Source organism: Nerophis lumbriciformis, linkage group LG01 (assembly GCF_033978685.3).
Source record: "Nerophis lumbriciformis linkage group LG01, RoL_Nlum_v2.1, whole genome shotgun sequence".
NCBI lineage: Eukaryota > Metazoa > Chordata > Actinopteri > Syngnathiformes > Syngnathidae > Nerophis > Nerophis lumbriciformis.
In genome coordinates, this window is record NC_084548.2 from 25,711,752 (window position 1) to 25,731,304 (window position 19,553).

At 39.4% G+C, this 19,553-nt stretch overlaps 1 protein-coding gene across 1 annotated transcript in view; it reads left to right on the top strand.

Annotated features, from left to right (window-relative positions):
- The window catches only part of dmd (dystrophin), a 586,555-nt gene that overhangs the window by 201,199 nt on the left and 365,803 nt on the right, over positions 1 to 19,553 (top strand). Inside the window, exons 10-13 of the mRNA XM_061978041.1 lie at positions 10,614 to 10,742; positions 13,275 to 13,370; positions 15,857 to 15,955; positions 18,358 to 18,539. Coding sequence (XP_061834025.1) covers positions 10,614 to 10,742; positions 13,275 to 13,370; positions 15,857 to 15,955; positions 18,358 to 18,539 — 506 coding nt within the window. The remainder of the gene's footprint in view (positions 1 to 10,613; positions 10,743 to 13,274; positions 13,371 to 15,856; positions 15,956 to 18,357; positions 18,540 to 19,553) is intronic.

A 19,553-nucleotide genomic window follows, 5' to 3' on the forward strand; every position in this document is an offset into this window, starting at 1 on the left:
TAAAAATCACAATCAGGTCGCATACAGGGCATTTCCGTTTAGATTGAAGTCACATTTGAAAAGATCAGATTCCAATTGGATTCGGACTACCTCCCGATGTGGCCTAAATCTGATGCGAGAAGATCAGATTCAAAGCACTTTGGAGCGTTTAGACTGGCAAAAAATATTTGATCTGTGTCACAAAAAATCAGATTTGGTTTGCAGTGTAAATGGGGCCACAGATTGACATGTCTTTACAAAGATTACAGCCAATAGAAACCAGATCCCATCTCCAAATTTCAAATTGTCCAATTATTTTTTTCATAAATTCATCAGAAAGAAGTGACAGGAAGATATCATGACAGGACGTTAGTCTTTATGGGTCTATCATAGGGAAAGTGTCACTGTTTCAAGCATCACGGAATCATTTCAGTGTAACACCAAACAATGGAATAGCATAAAAATAAATCTTCATTAGTTAGTTGCGGTTAATTTATTTGTGCAGTTTTTTGCTCCTCTTTTTTTGGTCTTTTTCACCAGAGAATAATTGTTAAACATTGGAGAGTCCTCTACCAAACACTTTTCACCGGTCCTCACTGAACCAGAAAGTTAGGCGAAGATGCTTACCGGAGGAGCAACATCTCTCTATGGACTATGCTGGGGAAAACGAACAGGTGTGCTCGTTAAATTAAGGCAGTGGTGATTACGCACTGCGCTTCAATGCATTCACCTGGTCAATGTCTGCTCCCTGGCTAATAAGATGGACGAACTGCAGCTCCTAAACACCAGCAGATCTGGCGCCCTGGGTTTTACTGAAACCTTGCTCAGAGAACACATTCCGGATAGCTCACTACACCTACAGGACTTTCAGATCGTCAGAGCGGGCTGCGTAAAAGAACTCTCTGAGAAGACGAGGGGAGTCGGAATATGCTTTCACATAAACGAAAGTGGGTGCACAGATGTCACAGTGTTAAAGCAGATGTGTAGCCCAGATCTGGAGAGTTTTATAAACTGTAAACCGGTTTATTTGCCTGCGTAACAAAAGCCTTACAGCACCTGGCTGACCATATTGCATACGTGGAGAAAAAAAATTCTGATTCCCTGTTCATCTTTCTGGAGGATTTTAACATAGCAAGTTTAACCAACCAACTTCCCAAATACACACAGCATATCAAGTTCCCACCAGGGGAACTCACACACTGGACAACATCTACACAGTAATAAAGGACTCTTATCGCACTTTTAAAAACCGATAAGCCTGTAGTAAGGACTGTAAAGAGATGGTAAAATTATTTTTTTGTACTAATTGGAGTGTCTTTGAAGTTGCATCAGAAAATGTTGACAAACTCATTGACACTGCGACATCATACATCAGCTTCTGTGAGGACATGTGTGCGCAGTCTAGGACCTTCTGTATATTCAACAACAAGCCCTGGTTTACACCTTAAATTAGAAAGCTGCGTCAGGGCCAAGGAGTACAGCTAGAGAAGTGGGCACTGGGTCCTGTTCAAACAGGCCAGGAATAAACTGACAAAGGAGATCAGGATAGCAAAGAGGAGCTACAGCAGAAGAAGAAGGCACAGCAGAGGATGTACTTCCAGTGTCAGTTTAAGATGTTCAACCTGCCCCAGGAGCTGCCGATCATCCATCCATCCATTTTCTACCGCTTGTCCCTTTTGGGGTCGCGGGGGGGGGTCGCTGGAGCCTAGCTCAGCTGCATTCGGGCGGTAGGCGGGGTACACCCTGGACAAGTCGCCACCTCATCGCAGGGCCAACACAGATAGACAGACAACATTCACACTCACATTCACACACTAGGGCCAATTTAGTGTTGCCAATCAACCTATCCCCAGGTGCATGTCTTTGGAGGTGGGAGGAAGCCGGAGTACCCGGAGGGAACCCACGCAGTCACAGGGAGAACATGCAAACTCCACACAGAAAGATCCCGAGCCCGGGATTGAACTCAGGACTACTCAGGACCTTCGTATTGTGAGGCAGATGCACTAACCCCTCTGGCACCGTGCCACCCTGAGCTGCCGATCATGTTCTACATATCCATTATTCGGTCTGTCCTGTGCACCTCCATCACTGTGTGGTTTGATATGCAACCAAGCTGGACAGACACAGAGTGCAACAGACAATCAGGAGTGCATAAAAGATCATAGGCGTCAACCTTCCCCGTCCAGGTCTGATACTGGTCCAGGGTCATAAAACGGGAGGTTAGTTTCACTGCAGATCCCTTACAAACTGGTCACAAAACGATTCCAACTCCACTTCGGCTTTGTAACAAATCACTGTATGCCAAAAGAACAGTTTATTCCCAGTGTTGAACGCTAAACAGTCAGAGTGTCAAACTTGTTGCTGGTAAATAACCCCGGAACTAATCCGTCCTGTGAATGCACTACCTCATGTTCACTTCATCATCCTTTGGCTCTATTCACCACTGTACTATCATCTTATCATTATTAAAGTACATATAGATATATTAGTTCTTATTTTTTGTTTATATTTTACAAAGAGATCATAGTCTACCAAGTCAAATTCCTTGTGTGTTAAATATAGTTGGCCAATCAAGCTGATTCTGATTCTGATGTGAAACAAAGTTATAAAGAGAAAACAACAAAAGTATGACAAGATTCAGCAACATAAACACTAATTTTTGCACTATTTTGTCTTCATGTCAAGTGTGTTTTAGTGCTAGAGGAATATTACGTGACTAACATTAGCTTTAAGCTAGACAACATTTTTGGTGTAAATCGTATGATTTGATGTGCTTATTAATGACATGGTGGTCTCCGAGAGCTTGTTTGTGACGTTTGACATGTTAAAGTCTGTTTTTTGGGAGGTTTTTTCCTAAAATGATGTATGGACGTAGTGATTATAAGTATTGATTATTATGAATACAGCAGTAGGATATTTTGGGCACAGGAGCACTGGCGTGGTGCCTGCAGCATGTTGCACCAATCAGCACTTTGCCACGTGCCAACTGATGCCGCAGTGTGTTACTCTTGGCTCTTTGCAGCAGCAAAACCACCCGAGCCACATTGTGAAAGACAGTGAGGTTACATGCAGTGGTGTGGGGACATGTTTGGGAGGGTTAGCGATAGCTCCAGAGGTGCAAGAAGAAAAGGCATTTCATTAAACACTCCCAGAGCCTGTGGTGTCGCTGCTCCACTCTAGTGTATGCACAAAGTAAGCACTCGCATGGGGGAGGGGGGTGAGTTCTGTCCATCCTTTCTGTCCCGATCATTCGCTTTAAGCTTAAATACATGGTGACTATAATGTAGCAATATGGAAATGCATACTCTAATCAGTGCAGCATTGTGCACCCTCACCCACTTAGAGGGCAAGGACACCTATGCCAGGCTATTATTCATCGACTACAGCTCTGCTTTTAACACGGTCATCCCACAAAAACTCACTGCTAAACTCAACACTGTTGGTCTGACACCGGCTCTTCTGTGACTGGGTCCTGAACTTTCTCACAAACCGGCCCCAGTCAGTCAGAATCGGCAACCAGACATCAGGCACAAAGGTTCTAAGCATAGGGACCCCCCAAGGCTGCGTGCTGAGCCCCCCTATTGTACACCCTCTTCACACACGACTGTGTGGCCTCCCAGAACAACACCAGTATCATCAAGTTTGCAGATGATACTACGGTCGTCGAACTGATCACCGGGGGAGCTGAGGCAGCGTACAGAAGGGAGGTAGCGGCCTGGTGGCCTGGTGTCAGGATAATAATCTCTCCTTGAACACAGACAAGACCAAGGAGATGATTATTGACCCACGGAGAAGGAGTACCCACTACACACCTCTGTACATAGGGGGGAGAAAGGTGGACAGGGTGAAAACTTTTAAATTCCTCGGGACCCACATCAGCGAGGACCTCACCTGGGATCACAACACCCAACAAACAATAAACAAAGCCCAGCAGCGACTGTACTTCCTAAGAAGGCTGAGAAAATTTGGCATGCCACCCAAAATTCTCAGCAACTTCTATAGAAGTACGGTTGAGAGTGTCCTTACCAGCTCAATCACGGTCTGGTATGGAAACTGCACTGCTAAGGACAGGAAGGCACTCCAGCGAGTGATTAAAACTTCTCAGTACATATCAGGAGCAGCCTTCCCCTCACTACAGGACATGTACTCTACCAGGGCCACCAGGAGAGCACACAACATCATAAAGGACAGTACACACCCCCAGCACAGTCTCTTCAGCCTCCTACCATCAGGCAGACGATACAGGAGCCTGAAATCCAGGACTACGAGACTGACAAACAGTTTCTACCCACTGGCCATCAGGCTTGTGAATGCTAACTTGTGAATGCTAGCTTCGCCCCCCCCCCCCCCGTTTTACTTTTGTCTTTTTGAACAAAAGACAGCTACCATGACCACCCCCGAACTGTGAACCATCACTGTAGACACTTTTCACCTTTGATCACTAAAGACACTTTAACTGCTGCTGTGACCCAATGTCACCTCCATATTTATACTGTTGACTGTCAATCAGAATGTGCAATAATGTTATGTTACTTACTGTGCCTTGTATATACATTTTTAGCTAAGTACCGTGTGACTTGTTGAAGGGTGGACTAGCAAAGTAAGATTTTCATTGTACGGCAAACTGTCTGTTTAACTGTGCATATGGACAATAAACAATCTTGAATCTTGAATCTTTCAGAATCTGACATTTGTTTTGGATTCAAAACACACAAAGAGCCATTCTACTTTTTGACCTATATAGTAGTGTGCAAGCCAGGGGTGTCCAAAGTGCTCCCTGGGGGACATTTGTGGCTCTCAGTTTGTTTTGTAGTGGCCCGTGGCACATTCTAAAAATACATTCAAACAAGAAGACGATTTAACTGAGTACATTTGGCCTATGATAGATATTGTAATTCTTTTGTCCTATCTTGATAAAGCACGTTGCCGTGTTCCACAAATTTGGGAGCGACAAATCTGGAACAAATTATTTTCGTATAATAATGTGAGTGTCTGTGTTGGCCCTGCGATGAGGTGGCGACTTTTTCATGGTGTACCCCGCCTCTACCCGAATGGGAACGATATTATCCTCCAAAGACATGCACCTGGGGACAGGTTGATTGGCAACACTAAACAAAATGTCCTAGTGTGTGAATGTGAGTCTGAATGTTGTCTATCTGTGTTGGCTGTGGCGACTTGTCCAGGGTGTACCTTGCCTTCCGCTCGGGTGCAGCTGGGATAGTTAGGCTCCAGCCCCCCCGCAACCCTGAAAGGGATAAGCGTTAGAAGATGGATGGATGGATGGATGATTGTTTTGAAGTTAGAACAAATTGGAAGTCAAGCAGCGACATTAAATGGATGGAATGTAGGTTCCACTTTACAGTATGTTGAATTATGTCATTGTAGTTTGGTGCAGTTACATAATACTAAGAACCATTTGTAATATCTAGTTCAGTTCAGTTTTAGTTTATTTTGAACATGCATACGATACAATGTAATGCATCACATATTTCTAGTTGTTTCATTACAGCACGTCCGAAAAGGAGTAGGAAGAAACTGAGCTTATTTAATCCTACCCCTTATCATACCATAGCAAATGTATCCCATTTCCTTGTTCGCTGTTTGTAACAGAACAGCGAATACATAAATAATATACCATAGTAAGTAAACAAATATTAAATACATAAATAATCTTTATCTAAAAAAAAAAGAGTTCAATATGTTCATCATAATTGTTCTTCTGTGTACTTTGTGAACACTTGTAGTTTAAACAGTCTCTTAAACTGAATCATATTGGTGCTTTGTTTGATTTCTTTGCTTAATCCATTCCATAATTTAATTCCACATACGGATATGCTAAAGTTTTTAAGTGTTTTACGAGCATACAAATGTATTAAATTAGATGTTCCTCTAAGGTTATATTTCTACTCTTTAGTTGAGAAGAATTGTTGTACATTCTTGGGTAGCAGGTTATAGTTTTCTTTGTACATCATTTTAGCTGTTTGCAAATGCACCAAATCGTTGAATTTCAATATTTGTGATTCAATAAATAAAGGGTTTGTATGTTCTCCATATCCAACATTATGTGTTATTCTAATTGATCTTTTTTGTAACACCGTTAATAAATGAAGCGCACATTTGTAGTTGTTGCCCCATATTTCTACCCAATAACTCAGATATGGTAACACTAGTGAGCAGTAAAGAATAGGAAGTGATTTTTAGTCCAGAACACATTTTACTTTATTCATTATTGATGTATTTATGTTATATATTTTGTACATGTATACATACAATTGCTCAGTACGTTTTTGCTTTTTTCATGACATATTTCAATGGTGATACTGTGGAAGTCTTGCACTTCCGGGTTCTTCAGACCACCAATCACGGACATGACAGCTTCGTTCATTGTTCTGAACAATGCTTTATTTTGCAATAAGAGTCTCTTTTGGTGCTTTTCAGCCATCGTCACTCGTGTCCGTCTTGCTCTCGCTCTCGCTCGCCCTCCTACTCTCCTCTCCTTCTCGGCTGCTCCCTTTAACAGAGCGACAGGTGATTAGATAAACACTCCCAGGTGGGTCATCTACGCACCTGTCGCTGATCTTGAAGCCGGTCCTGGCACACCCCGCTTCGCCACTATTAAACACATTTACATAATAAATGACAAAAGGTTCAATTTAGCATGATTTGCAGTCCTGTGCTATTGTTTGTTCTATTTTGTGCTCACAGCTCTATGTGTCTCCATCCTTCTCCAATGTCCTCATTGTCCATTTCTGTCAGGTTTCCATCCAGAATGTTTGTTCACAATGGCACAAAAACACCAAACAAAGGGGGAAAACATGAAATAAATGTCATTCAAAATATTTTTTCATTGAGGTAAAAACTTATTTGTTCTCAGTGCACACCTGACTGAGTTTAGATGGTTCTTGTAGTCGGTCAGCAGGGTTGCAAACATGTCAGGAGGGATTTTGGTGAGAGAAAAAATACAAAACAGGTTTGTTTTGCACCGCCATGTTTGACAGTAGCGATGTTGTTGGATTCATATTCAACATTTTTCTACAAACACATCCAGTCCACTTGATGCCAAACACCTCCATTTTGTAGTCGTGTGACCCCATCATCAGTTTATTATCGAACTTCAGACAGTACATGTGTCTTCTTAAGCACTGCAGGATGTCAATCCATTACAGAAAAGTGTGTTACTAATGCTTTTCTTGCTGACTGTGCTCCCAACACCATTGACATTATTAAGCAGCTCCTCCCTTGGAATTCTGGGCTGCTTCCTCACCTTTCTCACAATCATCCTTTTTCTAGCAGGTAAACTCTTGCATGGAGCTCCGGAAGGAGGGTAATGGACTATTAAGTTATTATCCTACCTTTATCTAAAATTGCACCAATAGTACTTTTTTTAATTCACCAAGCTTCTTGCTTGTATTCTGTTCCAGTCTTGTGCAGGTCTTTGAAAATGTGTGCATTTTTTCCACATAATTATTGAGATTAGGACTACTTAAAGCAGTGGTTCTTAACCTGGGTTTGATCGAACCCTAGGGGTTTAGTGAGTCGGCCTCAGGGGTTCGGCGGAGGTCAAAACACACCCGACTCATTGTGTAAATACAAGCTTCTCCCTATCGGCGTAATACGGCTACGGCAACAGCTGACTGATTTGCAGGTGTGTAATTTGTTGTGAGTTCATGCACTGTGTTGGTTTTGTTGTTTGAACAAGGTGATGTTCATGCACAGTTCATTTTATGCACCAGTAAAAAAAACATGGTAACACTTTAGTATGGGGAACATATTCACCATTAATTAGTTGCTTATTAACATGCAAATTAGTAACATTTTGGCTCTTAACTAGTCATTATTAAGTACTTATTAATGCCTTATTCGACATGGCCTTATTATAACCCTGACACTAACCCGAACCAAATAACTCTAAATTAAGTCTTTAGTACTTAGAATATGTTCCCCTAGTGTCCAAATAACTCTAAATTAAGTCTTTATTACTTAGAATATGTTCCCCATACTAAAGTGTTACCAAAAACATATAACTTTGTCTTGAATTTGAAAAAAAAACTGGTGGGGTTCGGTACCTTTTTTGATTGATTGAAACTTTTATTAGTAGATTGCACAGTGAAGTACATATTCCGTACAATTGACCACTAAATGGTAACACCCGAATAAGTTTTTCAACCTGTGTAAGTCGGGGTCCATGATACAGATACATACTATTTTCATAATACAGTCATCACACAAGATAATCATCACAGTATATAAATTGAATTATTTACATTATTTACATTATTTACAATCCGGGGTGTGGGATATGGAGGGGGGGGGGTTAAGTTTGGTTGGAATCAATACTTCAGTCATCAACAATTGCATCATCAGAGAAATTGACATTGAAACAGTGTGGGTCTAACTTGGTACATATGTACAGCAAGTATTGGACACAGAGAGAGAGATCAGAAATTATAAGAAAAAGTGACTACATTTGATTGTTTACATTTGATTATTTACAATCCGAGGAGGTATGATGAGGAAGGGAGGGTGTTAGTTTAGGGTTGAAGTTGCCTGGAGGTGTTCTTTTAGTGCGGTTTTGAAGGAGGATAGAGATGCCCTTTCTTTTACACCTGTTGGGAGTGCATTCCATATTGATGTGGCATAGAAAGAGAATGAGTTAGATCGGAATCTGGGTTTAACGTGGTTAGTGGAGCTCCCCCTGGTGTTGTGGTTATGGCGGTCATTTACGTTAAGGAAGTAGTTTGACATGTACTTCGGTATCAGGGAGGTGTAGCGGACAAGGTTAAGAACCACTGACTTAAAGGAACATGACACATTTGTGTGTTTCATAAAATAAACACTCTTTTGGGGTTACAATGCTTGCTGGTCAGAAGGGGATGAAATACTAATTTACCTCAAATAAATGCACATTAATTTATAAAATTAGATGTGTTTTTGTATTATGTTTAAGTTTCCATAACCATGTTTTGTTTATATCTTTGTAAGGTGGGTAAACACACTGTAAAACACATTTGCAAAGGCCCATCAATCCTAATTTTCATAGACATATTTCACACTTCCTTTAAAGGGGACTTATAATGCAAAACTAACCTTTCTTACCTATTGGTACCTGCTTTTGTGCATTTGGGATCTGCATAAGACCCAAATATTTGAAATCGAATCAACGTTTTTCCAACATGTGACGTCAGCGGATATCTCGATATATGTGAAGTGTGAAGTGAATTATATTTATATAGCGCTTCTCTCTAGTGACTCAAAGTGCTTTACATAGTGAAACCCAATATCTAAGTTACATTTTTAAACCAGTGTGGGTGGCACTGGGAGCAGGTGGGTAAAGTGTCTTGCCCAAGGACACAACGGCAGTGACTAGGATGGCAGAAGCGGGGATCGAACCTGCAACTCTCAAGTTGCTGGCACGGCCACTCTACCAACCAAGCTATACTGCCTCAAGGTAGAGGTTTACCCCAGCCCGCCATTGTAGTCATAAGTTCCTTCTTTTTCTCTATCCTCTTGTTGTGGGGCAGACTGTCTCGTACTTGTACTTCCATCCTCCACTGTTAAAGTTAAAGTTAAAGTACCAATGATTGTCACAAACACACGAGGTGTGGCGAAATTATTCTCTGCATTTGACCCATCACCTTTGATCACCCCCTGGGAGGTGAGGGGAGCAGTGAGCAGCAGCGGTGGCCGCGTCCGGGAATCATTTTTGGTGATTTAACCCCCAATTCCAACCCTTGATGCTGAATGCAAAGCAGGGAGGTAATGAGTCCCGGCTGGGGTTTGAACTCACAACCTACCGATCTCAGGGCGAACTTGCCATTTGTAATACAAAGTAGCGTATAGTTCTAACTTTTATCTATCAGTAGACTTAATATGAAAGCCCTAAAAATTACAACATGGCTGACGGGGAAAAGACGCTGTCGATGTGGAGGCAAGTAAATAAGACCGCCCGCAAAACGGCTCATCCTGAAGAGACGGTCAGAAAGTGATTTGAAGATGGTCTGTAAAACATAATCTATGCAAAATGTTGACCAAAGAACCACCAATACATGTAATGTAGATCACAAGGAAGTGGTTTAAAAGAGAACAATCATATTATGACCCCTTTAAATCAGTCGTCCCCAACCACCGGGCTGCGGCCGGTACCGGTCCGTGGATCGATTGGTACCGGGCCGCACAAAAAATAAATAAATACATAAAATAAAACACATTTTTTAATTTGTTTTAATTATTTTTTTATTAAATCATTCTATTATTAATATTTCTGGTTCCTACATTATATATCAATATAGATCAATACAGTCTGCAGGGATACAGTCCGTAAGCACACATGATTGCGTATTCTTCCTACATGTCTGCTATATTATTATTATTTGTTGCATTATACGTCGCATTTTGAAAATGTTCAACGATGTTCGGTTCAGACATCTGAATTGTTTTACAGAAATTAGCTTGACGTTAGGATGGAAACAGCTAATGTCTTTATTTTTTTTTTTTCTGTTCTCTTTTCTCTATCATGTCTGCATTCTCGTGTTCATCCCTTTTGTGTGGTGCGTTCCTCACCTGTCTTGCCGTCCTCTACCACCTGCCTTTGCTGTCTTGCCCCCATCCAACTGTGTCTTCTGTCTGGCTCTCAGATCACATTGAGTGTGGCTCAGGGCCGAGTACAGAGTCCCTCCCCTCAGCCTCGCTATAAAAGCTGCGCCTACACCCAGGCGGCCTATGTCAAGTCGCCTGAGCAAAAGAGGAGACGCTTTACTGAGCAGGTCTGTGTGCCACACCATACTAACGCCCCACGCTACACGTCCATGTCCATCTGTTTGTGCTGCTGTGTCCAAATGTTCATCAGCAAAGTCTCTGTCAAAGTCCTCGTTTGTGCTATGATCCTCATTCATGGTGGTTTAATAAAAAGAACAATAAACAAATTACTTATTTACTGTATATATATTTATTCTATGTAGTTACTTTATTTATATATTTATTGTTCCATCTCTTCCATTAGAAATAACTACCTGCAAAACAAAGCTTTAACAGGAAAGCAGCAAAAATAAGAATAATAAAAGGATGAATACTACACACTATAAGCAGGGGTGCTCATTACGTCGATCGCGAGCTACCGGTCGATCTCGGAGGGTGTGTCAGTCGATCACCAGCCAGGCATTAAAAAAATAGTCCTAAAAATGAGCGATCATAAATCTTCACTATGACGTCACTTTTGTCACTTGATTGACATTCACGGCGCCCGAGGGTCTTCTGAGATGACGCTGGCTGCTGCCAGCTCATTAAAATTACCGACTGGAAGGCGAGAAACACTTTATTTTAACAGACTCTGGCGCCGTACCTGTCGTCAAAACTCCAAAGACCGACTGCACAGTTGCACAGTTGCGCTAACAAAACAAGAGTGTCAGAAAGCTGGCGTGCACAAGCTAGCAAGCTACGGAGTTTGCCGACAATGTATTTCTTGTAAAGTGTATACAAAGGAGTACGGAAGCTGGACAAATAAGATGCCAAAAACCAACCACTTTCATGTGGTATTGGACAGAAAGGAGGACTTTTTTCTCCTCCATTCGAAAATGCGGACGTTTTTAGCACTACTGTCTGATTCCAATCAATGCAAGTCATCAGAACCAGGTAATACACCAACTTATATTCTTGTCTTCATGAAAGAAAGGAATCTATATGTGTTAAACATGCCTGTATTATCTTTAAACATCTTAACTTGTTAACAATATTAACTATATATGTTAAACATGCTTGCATTATCTTTAAACACCTTTAACTTATTAACAATATTAACTATATGTGTTAAACATGCTTGTATTATCATTAAACACCTTTAACTTGTTAACAATATTAACTATATGTGTTAAACATGCTTGTATTATCTTTAAACACCTTTAACTTATTAATAATATTAACTATATGTATTAAACATGCTTGTATTATCATTAAACACCTTTAACTTGTTAACAATATTAACTATATGTATTAAACATACTTGCATTATCTTTAAACACCTTTAACTTGTTAACAATATTAACTATATGTATTAAACATACTTGTATTATCATTAAACACCTTTAATTTATTAACAATATTAACTATATATATTAAACATTCTTGTATTATCATTAAACACCTTTAATTTATTAACAATATTAATTATGTGTTAAACATGATTGCATTATCATTAAACACCTTTAATTCATTAACAATATTAACTATATGTGTTAAACATGCTTGCATTATCATGAAACACCTTTAACTTAATAACAAAAACATATATTTCATAAATAAGTAAATATAAATTATATATATGAATGAGGTAGATCCCCACGACTTGTTCAATTGAAAAGTAGCTCGCCTGCAGAAAAAGTGTGAGCACCCCTGCTATATAGTGTATATTATATTGTTTCACCAACCAAATTCCGCAAAAATTTAAATGGCTTAGACTAGGGGTGTCAAACTCATTTTAGCTCAAAGGCCGCATGGAGGAAAATCTGTGCACACGCGGGTCGGACTATTAAAATCATGGCTTTAAAACTAAAAAATAAAAACCACTTCAGATTGTTTTCTTTGTCGTACTTTGGTGCAAAAATAGAACAAACACATTCTGAAAATATTACAATAAAAATATAGAAAAAAATACCGGCAGCGGTAAAATTTAGTGCCATGAAAGAAAGAAGAAAGTGAATGAATGTAACGTTTATGACTACCTTTTTCCAAAACACAATATAGAATGTGAGATATAACAGGATAATGCATACATTTATCATTCGTTTTCAAAACGGTTACAAAAAAGTGGCACCCCAAAAATGTACTGTGGGACCCCATTTTTTTAAGACTTGATTTTGAAAATTCCTAGCACCAACACTGATGGAGTATTGGTGCGTGCAAAACAGCAGCTTGCGGCTGTGGCCTGCAGGCCGGTTCTAATACTAATCAAATATCATCCCGGGGGCCATAGATAATTAATTCCTTGACTTTGACACATAGGGCTTAGACCAACGATGTGGCTAATGTTGGTCGGACTTTCTCCGCTTTTTGAGTATTTTTTTCCTATGTTTACGATATATCTTACTGTCTAACTTTACTTCATTTTCCTTATGTTTGACGCACTGCCATCAGAAGAGTGTGTCTTATGCTCTACATAATTATTTTAGTCATCAGCGCCAGAATCGCTTTGCGTTGACGTGGTATTTCTGAGGGAATTACAATTTCATTTAATTATCTGTTTCCCTTTCTTCCTTACCTTGTGAACCCTGACACCTTCGTCATCAACCGGTTTCGCTCTCCAGTTCCTGAGTCCCAGTCAAGAGGAGCTGCAGCGAGGCCTCAGTCCTCTACCTCCCGGCTCCACCACTCTGGAGGGTTATCAAATGGCCCTGGAGGAAGTATGTCATAATGGCATTAGTTGTTAATTTAATGTGTGATTTAGAAGTTCCATGACTATAATATAACCAATATGGAAAAGATTTAATTGGCTATCAAGAAGTTTTAAGATACGTCAGTAATTTGTCATTTTAATCTGATGCATTTCTAGAAAAAAAATGAAATAGAGGAATAAGTACAGATGTATAAGACTTTGAACGAACATCAATTTAGTTTGCTTATTTACGCAATTTACCAATTTACCCAGAAATTAATTAGTAATAGGTTAGATACATTGTTAAACTTATAAGCACCCAATACTGATAGCGAGCAAACATTTAAACATCAATGGCCCGGATTGAAATAACTGAAGAAATATAACCAGTACTAATAGCAATTGACCATAATCTCTTAATTAATACAGGAAAATATATGGATAGGCACGTTGGTTTGAAACAGGGTGCACAGTTACTTAGAAAAGAGAAGGAAAGTCATGAAGCTGTAAGAACATGTCTAGATATAGTCTTTAGTGTACCATAGAGGTGGGAATCTTTGGGCACTTTAAACATCCATTCAATTCAGAGGCTACGATTCGATTATACATACATTATTTTTACATCTATAATTATTATTCTGTATATTATTATTACATTTTATATTGTTAATTTATTGTATATTATATTTTGTAAATGCATGACATTTAATTTTGAATAAAATGATATTATGTCAACAAAGCTCCTCCTTTGGCTACTGACATACTCAGTATTGTGTCATTTCCGGTTTATGGATGTTTTGTATATATATATATATATATATATATATATATATATATATATATATATATATATATATATATATAGTCAACAAATAAATAAAAGAGCCTACTTGGCAAGCAAACATCCTTGGTTTAAATTTTGTGTCTTCTAAAACCACATAATGTTCAGACACTTTGGCCCCAGTCGCCATAAACTTGTTGTGGCTCAAAGACTTGTTTTTCTTCTTCTCATACAGTACATATCTATGGCTGACAAACGTGTTGTCGTACTGTGTGGATTTTATTGTCTCTCCTGATTTATTAACCCACCTGCTAATTTCTTCTTCTTGGCTGGTTACTTTATGCTGTAACGCGGTTCCTATTAGCCTCGTGTTGAAGTGTACAAAGCATTCATTATTTTATTGTTTCACTAATTGACATTCAAGCTCGTTTAACACCACGGCTAGCATATATTTTATTCTTTTCCTCTCTCTTAATGTTTAAAATAATATTAGGTAAGGGGTTCGTTAATTGTTAGTTAGAACCAAACCTGCAACTAACGTTTAGAGAACATTGGCTAATGGTTCTCCAATGGTTAGTTACAACATTTAGAGAACATTGGCATTCATGGTGCATGTTAGAACCATCTTTATTACTTAATTTAACATGCGTAAATAATAAAATTTTGGACATTTGCCCATCTATTAATGAATTGCCCACGTTCAAATTGTGATGCATCGGAGAATCGAAGCATTATCCCACCTCTAGTATCCCACAGGGGTCAATACTGCGACAAAATCTGTTTTTGTTCTGTCTAATAAAAATCTGCAAGGCCATGAAAGACTTAAGGCCTTATCTACTAAAGGTTTGTGAGTATTAAAACACGTGCAAAGCTAATAGCATCCGTAGAGCTGATCAACTAAGCCTGTGCACCGAGGATTGTATCTCATAAATGAGCAAAATAGCAATCCATTTCGTGTTTCCCATCAAGTATATACAGAACAGATTCAGATTATCAGGATGCCCATTTAAAGATAACAGACACCAAAACGGATTCAATTGACTTCTTTTGGTGTTTGCTGGGGTTTTTTAATGGCATTTGTTTTGTTATATATGATATATATTATTAATCTATCCCCTATTTTTTTTTTAAACGTATTTTCTTCTATCTGTATAATTCCAGCGCACAATTGCATTCATTGTCGCTGTTTTTGGCCCAACACAGACATTTTCTAAAGTGCATTTGTTGGAGTGCAAAAAAGTAATTTCATTATACTGTGGATCGCACTGGAGGAGCTTCTGATATCCAGAAAATGTGGTGCAGATTATAGTTGTATGATGCATGTTTCACAACATAGAAAATAAATATCTCCGAGGTGAACAAACAAACAAAACTCATTTAAACCTCATTTAAATCGGGCGTTCCACACCATTTTTGCATTTGTTTTTATTGCGCATGCAGTCTTGGCAGATCACCCGAAACGCGCCAACTAATTGTACAATATCTTTGTTTGCACATGTTGTTAAGCACTTATTTGTCATTCTCGTAGCTCAAGCCCAAAGATTTGTCTCTCTCACAACATCCATAAAATGTACATGCACATGCATCGTGGCCAATTATGCAAAATAAATAACGTCATCTACCTCCTTATGTGGAACTGTGCAACTAAACATGGTGTACTTCATTATTACTTTGTTAAACATGATAACAAACTAAAGCATTACCGTGATGTTTCTTTTACTGTGGATGTCAAGGTGCTGACATGGCTTCTGTCGGCTGAAGATGGGCTCCAGTCTCAGCCTCCCGTCTCTGACCTTGTTGAGGAAGTAAAGGAGCAGTTTCACACACATGAGGTGAGGACATTACAGTAGCAAAAGTGCATGCTTCAGTTTACATTGACAAACATAATCGACCGCTTTTGTCAACTTCAAATTTGAGAACCAAAGGGTAATTTTTGTGAAGAATGGATTGATTTACAGTTTAGACGTACCTTCTCATTCAATGCGTTTTCTTTATTTTCATAACAAATTATGTTAGTATCTGCTTTTAAATATTTAGGATTTTTAATTGATGACCACTTGAGTTTTAAGGAGCACATTCAGTATGTTGTAAAAAAAACTGAAACTTTTACTGGGATTTTATTATAGAAACAAGTCTTGCTTTTCTTTTACTGTGAAACAGAAATTGGTGGAAACAACCTTTTTACCTGTTATTGACTATGGAGATGTGTTGTACATGAATGCTACTGCTGGTTGTCTCCACAAGCTGGATAGTGTGTACCACGGGGCACTGAGATTCATTACCAACTGCGCTCCCCTTACTCACCATTGTGTGTTATACTCAATGGTTAACTGGACATCTTTATGTGCTCGACGCCTCAATCATTGGTATGTTTTCATCTACAAAACCATTCTGGGTATCACTCCATCTTATCTGTCTTGTCTTTTAACAAAGAAACAAGGAAGTCACAATCTTCGTTCAATGAATGTTCTGCAATTTGTCGTCCCCAAAGTAAGAACTGAACTGGGCAAGAAAGCATTTAGGTTTTCAGCACCGAAGGCTTGGAATAACCTACAATCGAACATTAAACTTCAAACCCTAGTTACGTTGAATGAGTTTAAAGCTTCTGTGAAAGGATTGCAGTCTACCTTGTCTGTATGCACATGTGTCATGTGAGCAAGTTTTAATGTTGTAAATGTGATGTTTTATGTATTTGTTTACTGTTTTTAATGTAACCTTGCTGCTGCCCTCTTGGCCAGGTCTCCCTTGGAAAAGAGATCTTTGATCTCAATGGGATTTTACCTGGTTAAATAAAGGCTAATAATAAATAACTATAACATTGTAGATTGTCACTGAAGGCATCAAAACTATGAATGAACACATTGGGAGTTATGTACTTAAAAAAAAAAAGGTGAAATAACTGAAAACATGTTTTATATTCTAGTTTCTTCAAAATAGCCACCCTTTGCTCTGTTTACTGCTTTGTACACTCTTGGCATTTTCTCGATTAACTTCAAGCACACCTGTAAAGTGAAAACCATTTCAGGTGACTACCTCTTGAAGCTCATCGAGAGAATGCCAGGAGTGTGCGAAAAAGTAATTAGAGTAAAAGGTGGCTATTTTGAAGAACCTAGAATATAAAATATGTTTTCAGTTATTTCACCTTTTTTTGCTAAGTACATAACTCCACATCAGAAGCAGAAGTGCTTTAATAATCCCCGAGGGGAAATTAAGATTTTCATGTGTTCATTCATAGTTTTAATGCCTACAATCTACAATGTAAATAGTCATGAAAATAAAGAAAACACATTGAATGAGAAGGTGTGTCCAAACTTTTGGCCTGTACTGTATATTAACATTGTAGGACTGCAGTAACTCGTATTACAGGTTCTGTGAAAACTGATATCTCATAGCAAAACCCACTATTCTTGCCTGTTGACACATATTTTTGTGTATTTAGGATCCCCATAGGTGCTGAAAATATTTTCTCAAACCATAAATACATTTAAGAGATATTTATAAAACATTTTGGCCTTGTTCCAGGTGAGGGGTTTGAGCTTTGCCCTGACTTGTGACGTATGCCAACTTGTATTACATGGTAAATGTTTTCTGGCTGACTTCTTTGTTTGTGTACATAATTCCGCAGAATGACACACGTGCAAACAAACTCGTCTATAACCAGCAATGCTAATGATAACTGATAACTGAGATACGAAAACCATTGCCAAATGTTGGCAAAACTTATATTATTATACAAAAAGCGGGGCATACACAAATCGGGATACTGCTGTAATTAATTTGCTTTTTCACAAAAGTGGAGATGTGGATGTTTTGTTTAAATAGCTTATCATGTCTTGACATACAGTGGATTGCATTTAGCATCTTTAATGACAAATTGTATCAGACCTTGGTGGAAAAAGTTTAGACACCCTTGTTGTCGTGTATTTTAGCGACAGCTCATTTAAATGGCAATAAATGTTGTGTTTTTCTGCAAGACATAAACACTTCTTCGCAGTGATCCTCTCCAGATTCAGTAAACTGAGACTGTTCAGCTCTTTGACAATCATGTAGTGTACAATTCAAGTGCTTGAAAATGAAGAGAGGTGTGAGTTAATGTATTTGGAAAGCACTTCAATTGAATGTCGTCAGGTCATTCAGCGTACGCTTGTAACACAAGAGCCTCTATCAGCTCGTAAGCCTTTCACAAGTGGAACCTCTGCAACTGTGAGACATGTTGATGCCTCTCCTCTTCAAGGGCTACATGGTGGAGCTCACCACACACCAGGGCAGCGTCGGACGCGTCCTACGGGCCGGTGCCGCCTTACTGGCTGAAGGGAACCTGAGCGAGGAGGAGGACACAGAAGTGAGGGAGCAGATGAACCTACTGAACTCTCGGTGGGAGCACCTTAGGGTGGCCAGCATGGAGAGACAGAACAGGTGTGCAACAATGAGCAGTGATATGATATCATATATAAAATGGTCAAGCTAATTTAACCCTTTTTAATACCTTTTATATAGAACAGGCACTGCATTAGTCTTTTATTAAACACAATGTGCTTATCTAGTCTATGTAATTGACATGACATCATGTCATGTCTGCCTCTACATTTACACATTTACAATTTATCATCTGGGTGTGGAGGAGCGATCATTCATTCAATGACGAGTCTCTTTTTGGACTCAATTGAAGTCTTTCATCAATTGCTTTCTCGTACGAAAGTTTATGAAATGTAACTATGGGGGAGCAATTGCATTAATTCCTAGGTGTCAAGGCCAGCGGGACAGATCCGGCCCGCGAATGAATTATCTATGGCCCCTGGGATGATATTTGATTAGTATATAGCACCGACTGCTGTTTTTCACGCACCAATACTACATTCCCCACAATGCAACGGTAGCCCGCGAACTGGGGGCCTCGGCTTCAATATTCATCAGCATTCAGGGCAGATGTCAACATTTAGCAACCCCCTTCCCAATAATGGCTAAACGGAAGGTGGATGGTGAGAACAGGGGGTTTCAAGCCAGGTGGGAGCATACTTGCCAACCCTGCCGATTTTCCCGGGAGACTCATGAATTTCAGTTTCCCTCCCGAAAATCTCCCGGGTCAACCATTCTCCCGAATTTCTCCCGACTTCCACCCGGACAACAAAAATGGGGGCGTGCCTTAAAGGCACTGCCTTTAACGTCCTCTCTCACCTGAAACCTTCACCCCTTAACAGTCGCATGCTGTCCAGGCGTCCGCTTTTCCTCCATAAACAGCGTACCGACCCAGTCACATAATAATGTAGCGTTGGACGGGTTTCACAATTGTATTTACTCGAAGATTGTCAAGAAATGCTGACACGTTGTACAAACCCCGTTTCCATATGAGTTGGGAAATTGTGTTAGATGTAAATATAAAGAGAATACAATGATTTGCAAATCCTTTTCAACCCATATTCAATTGAATGC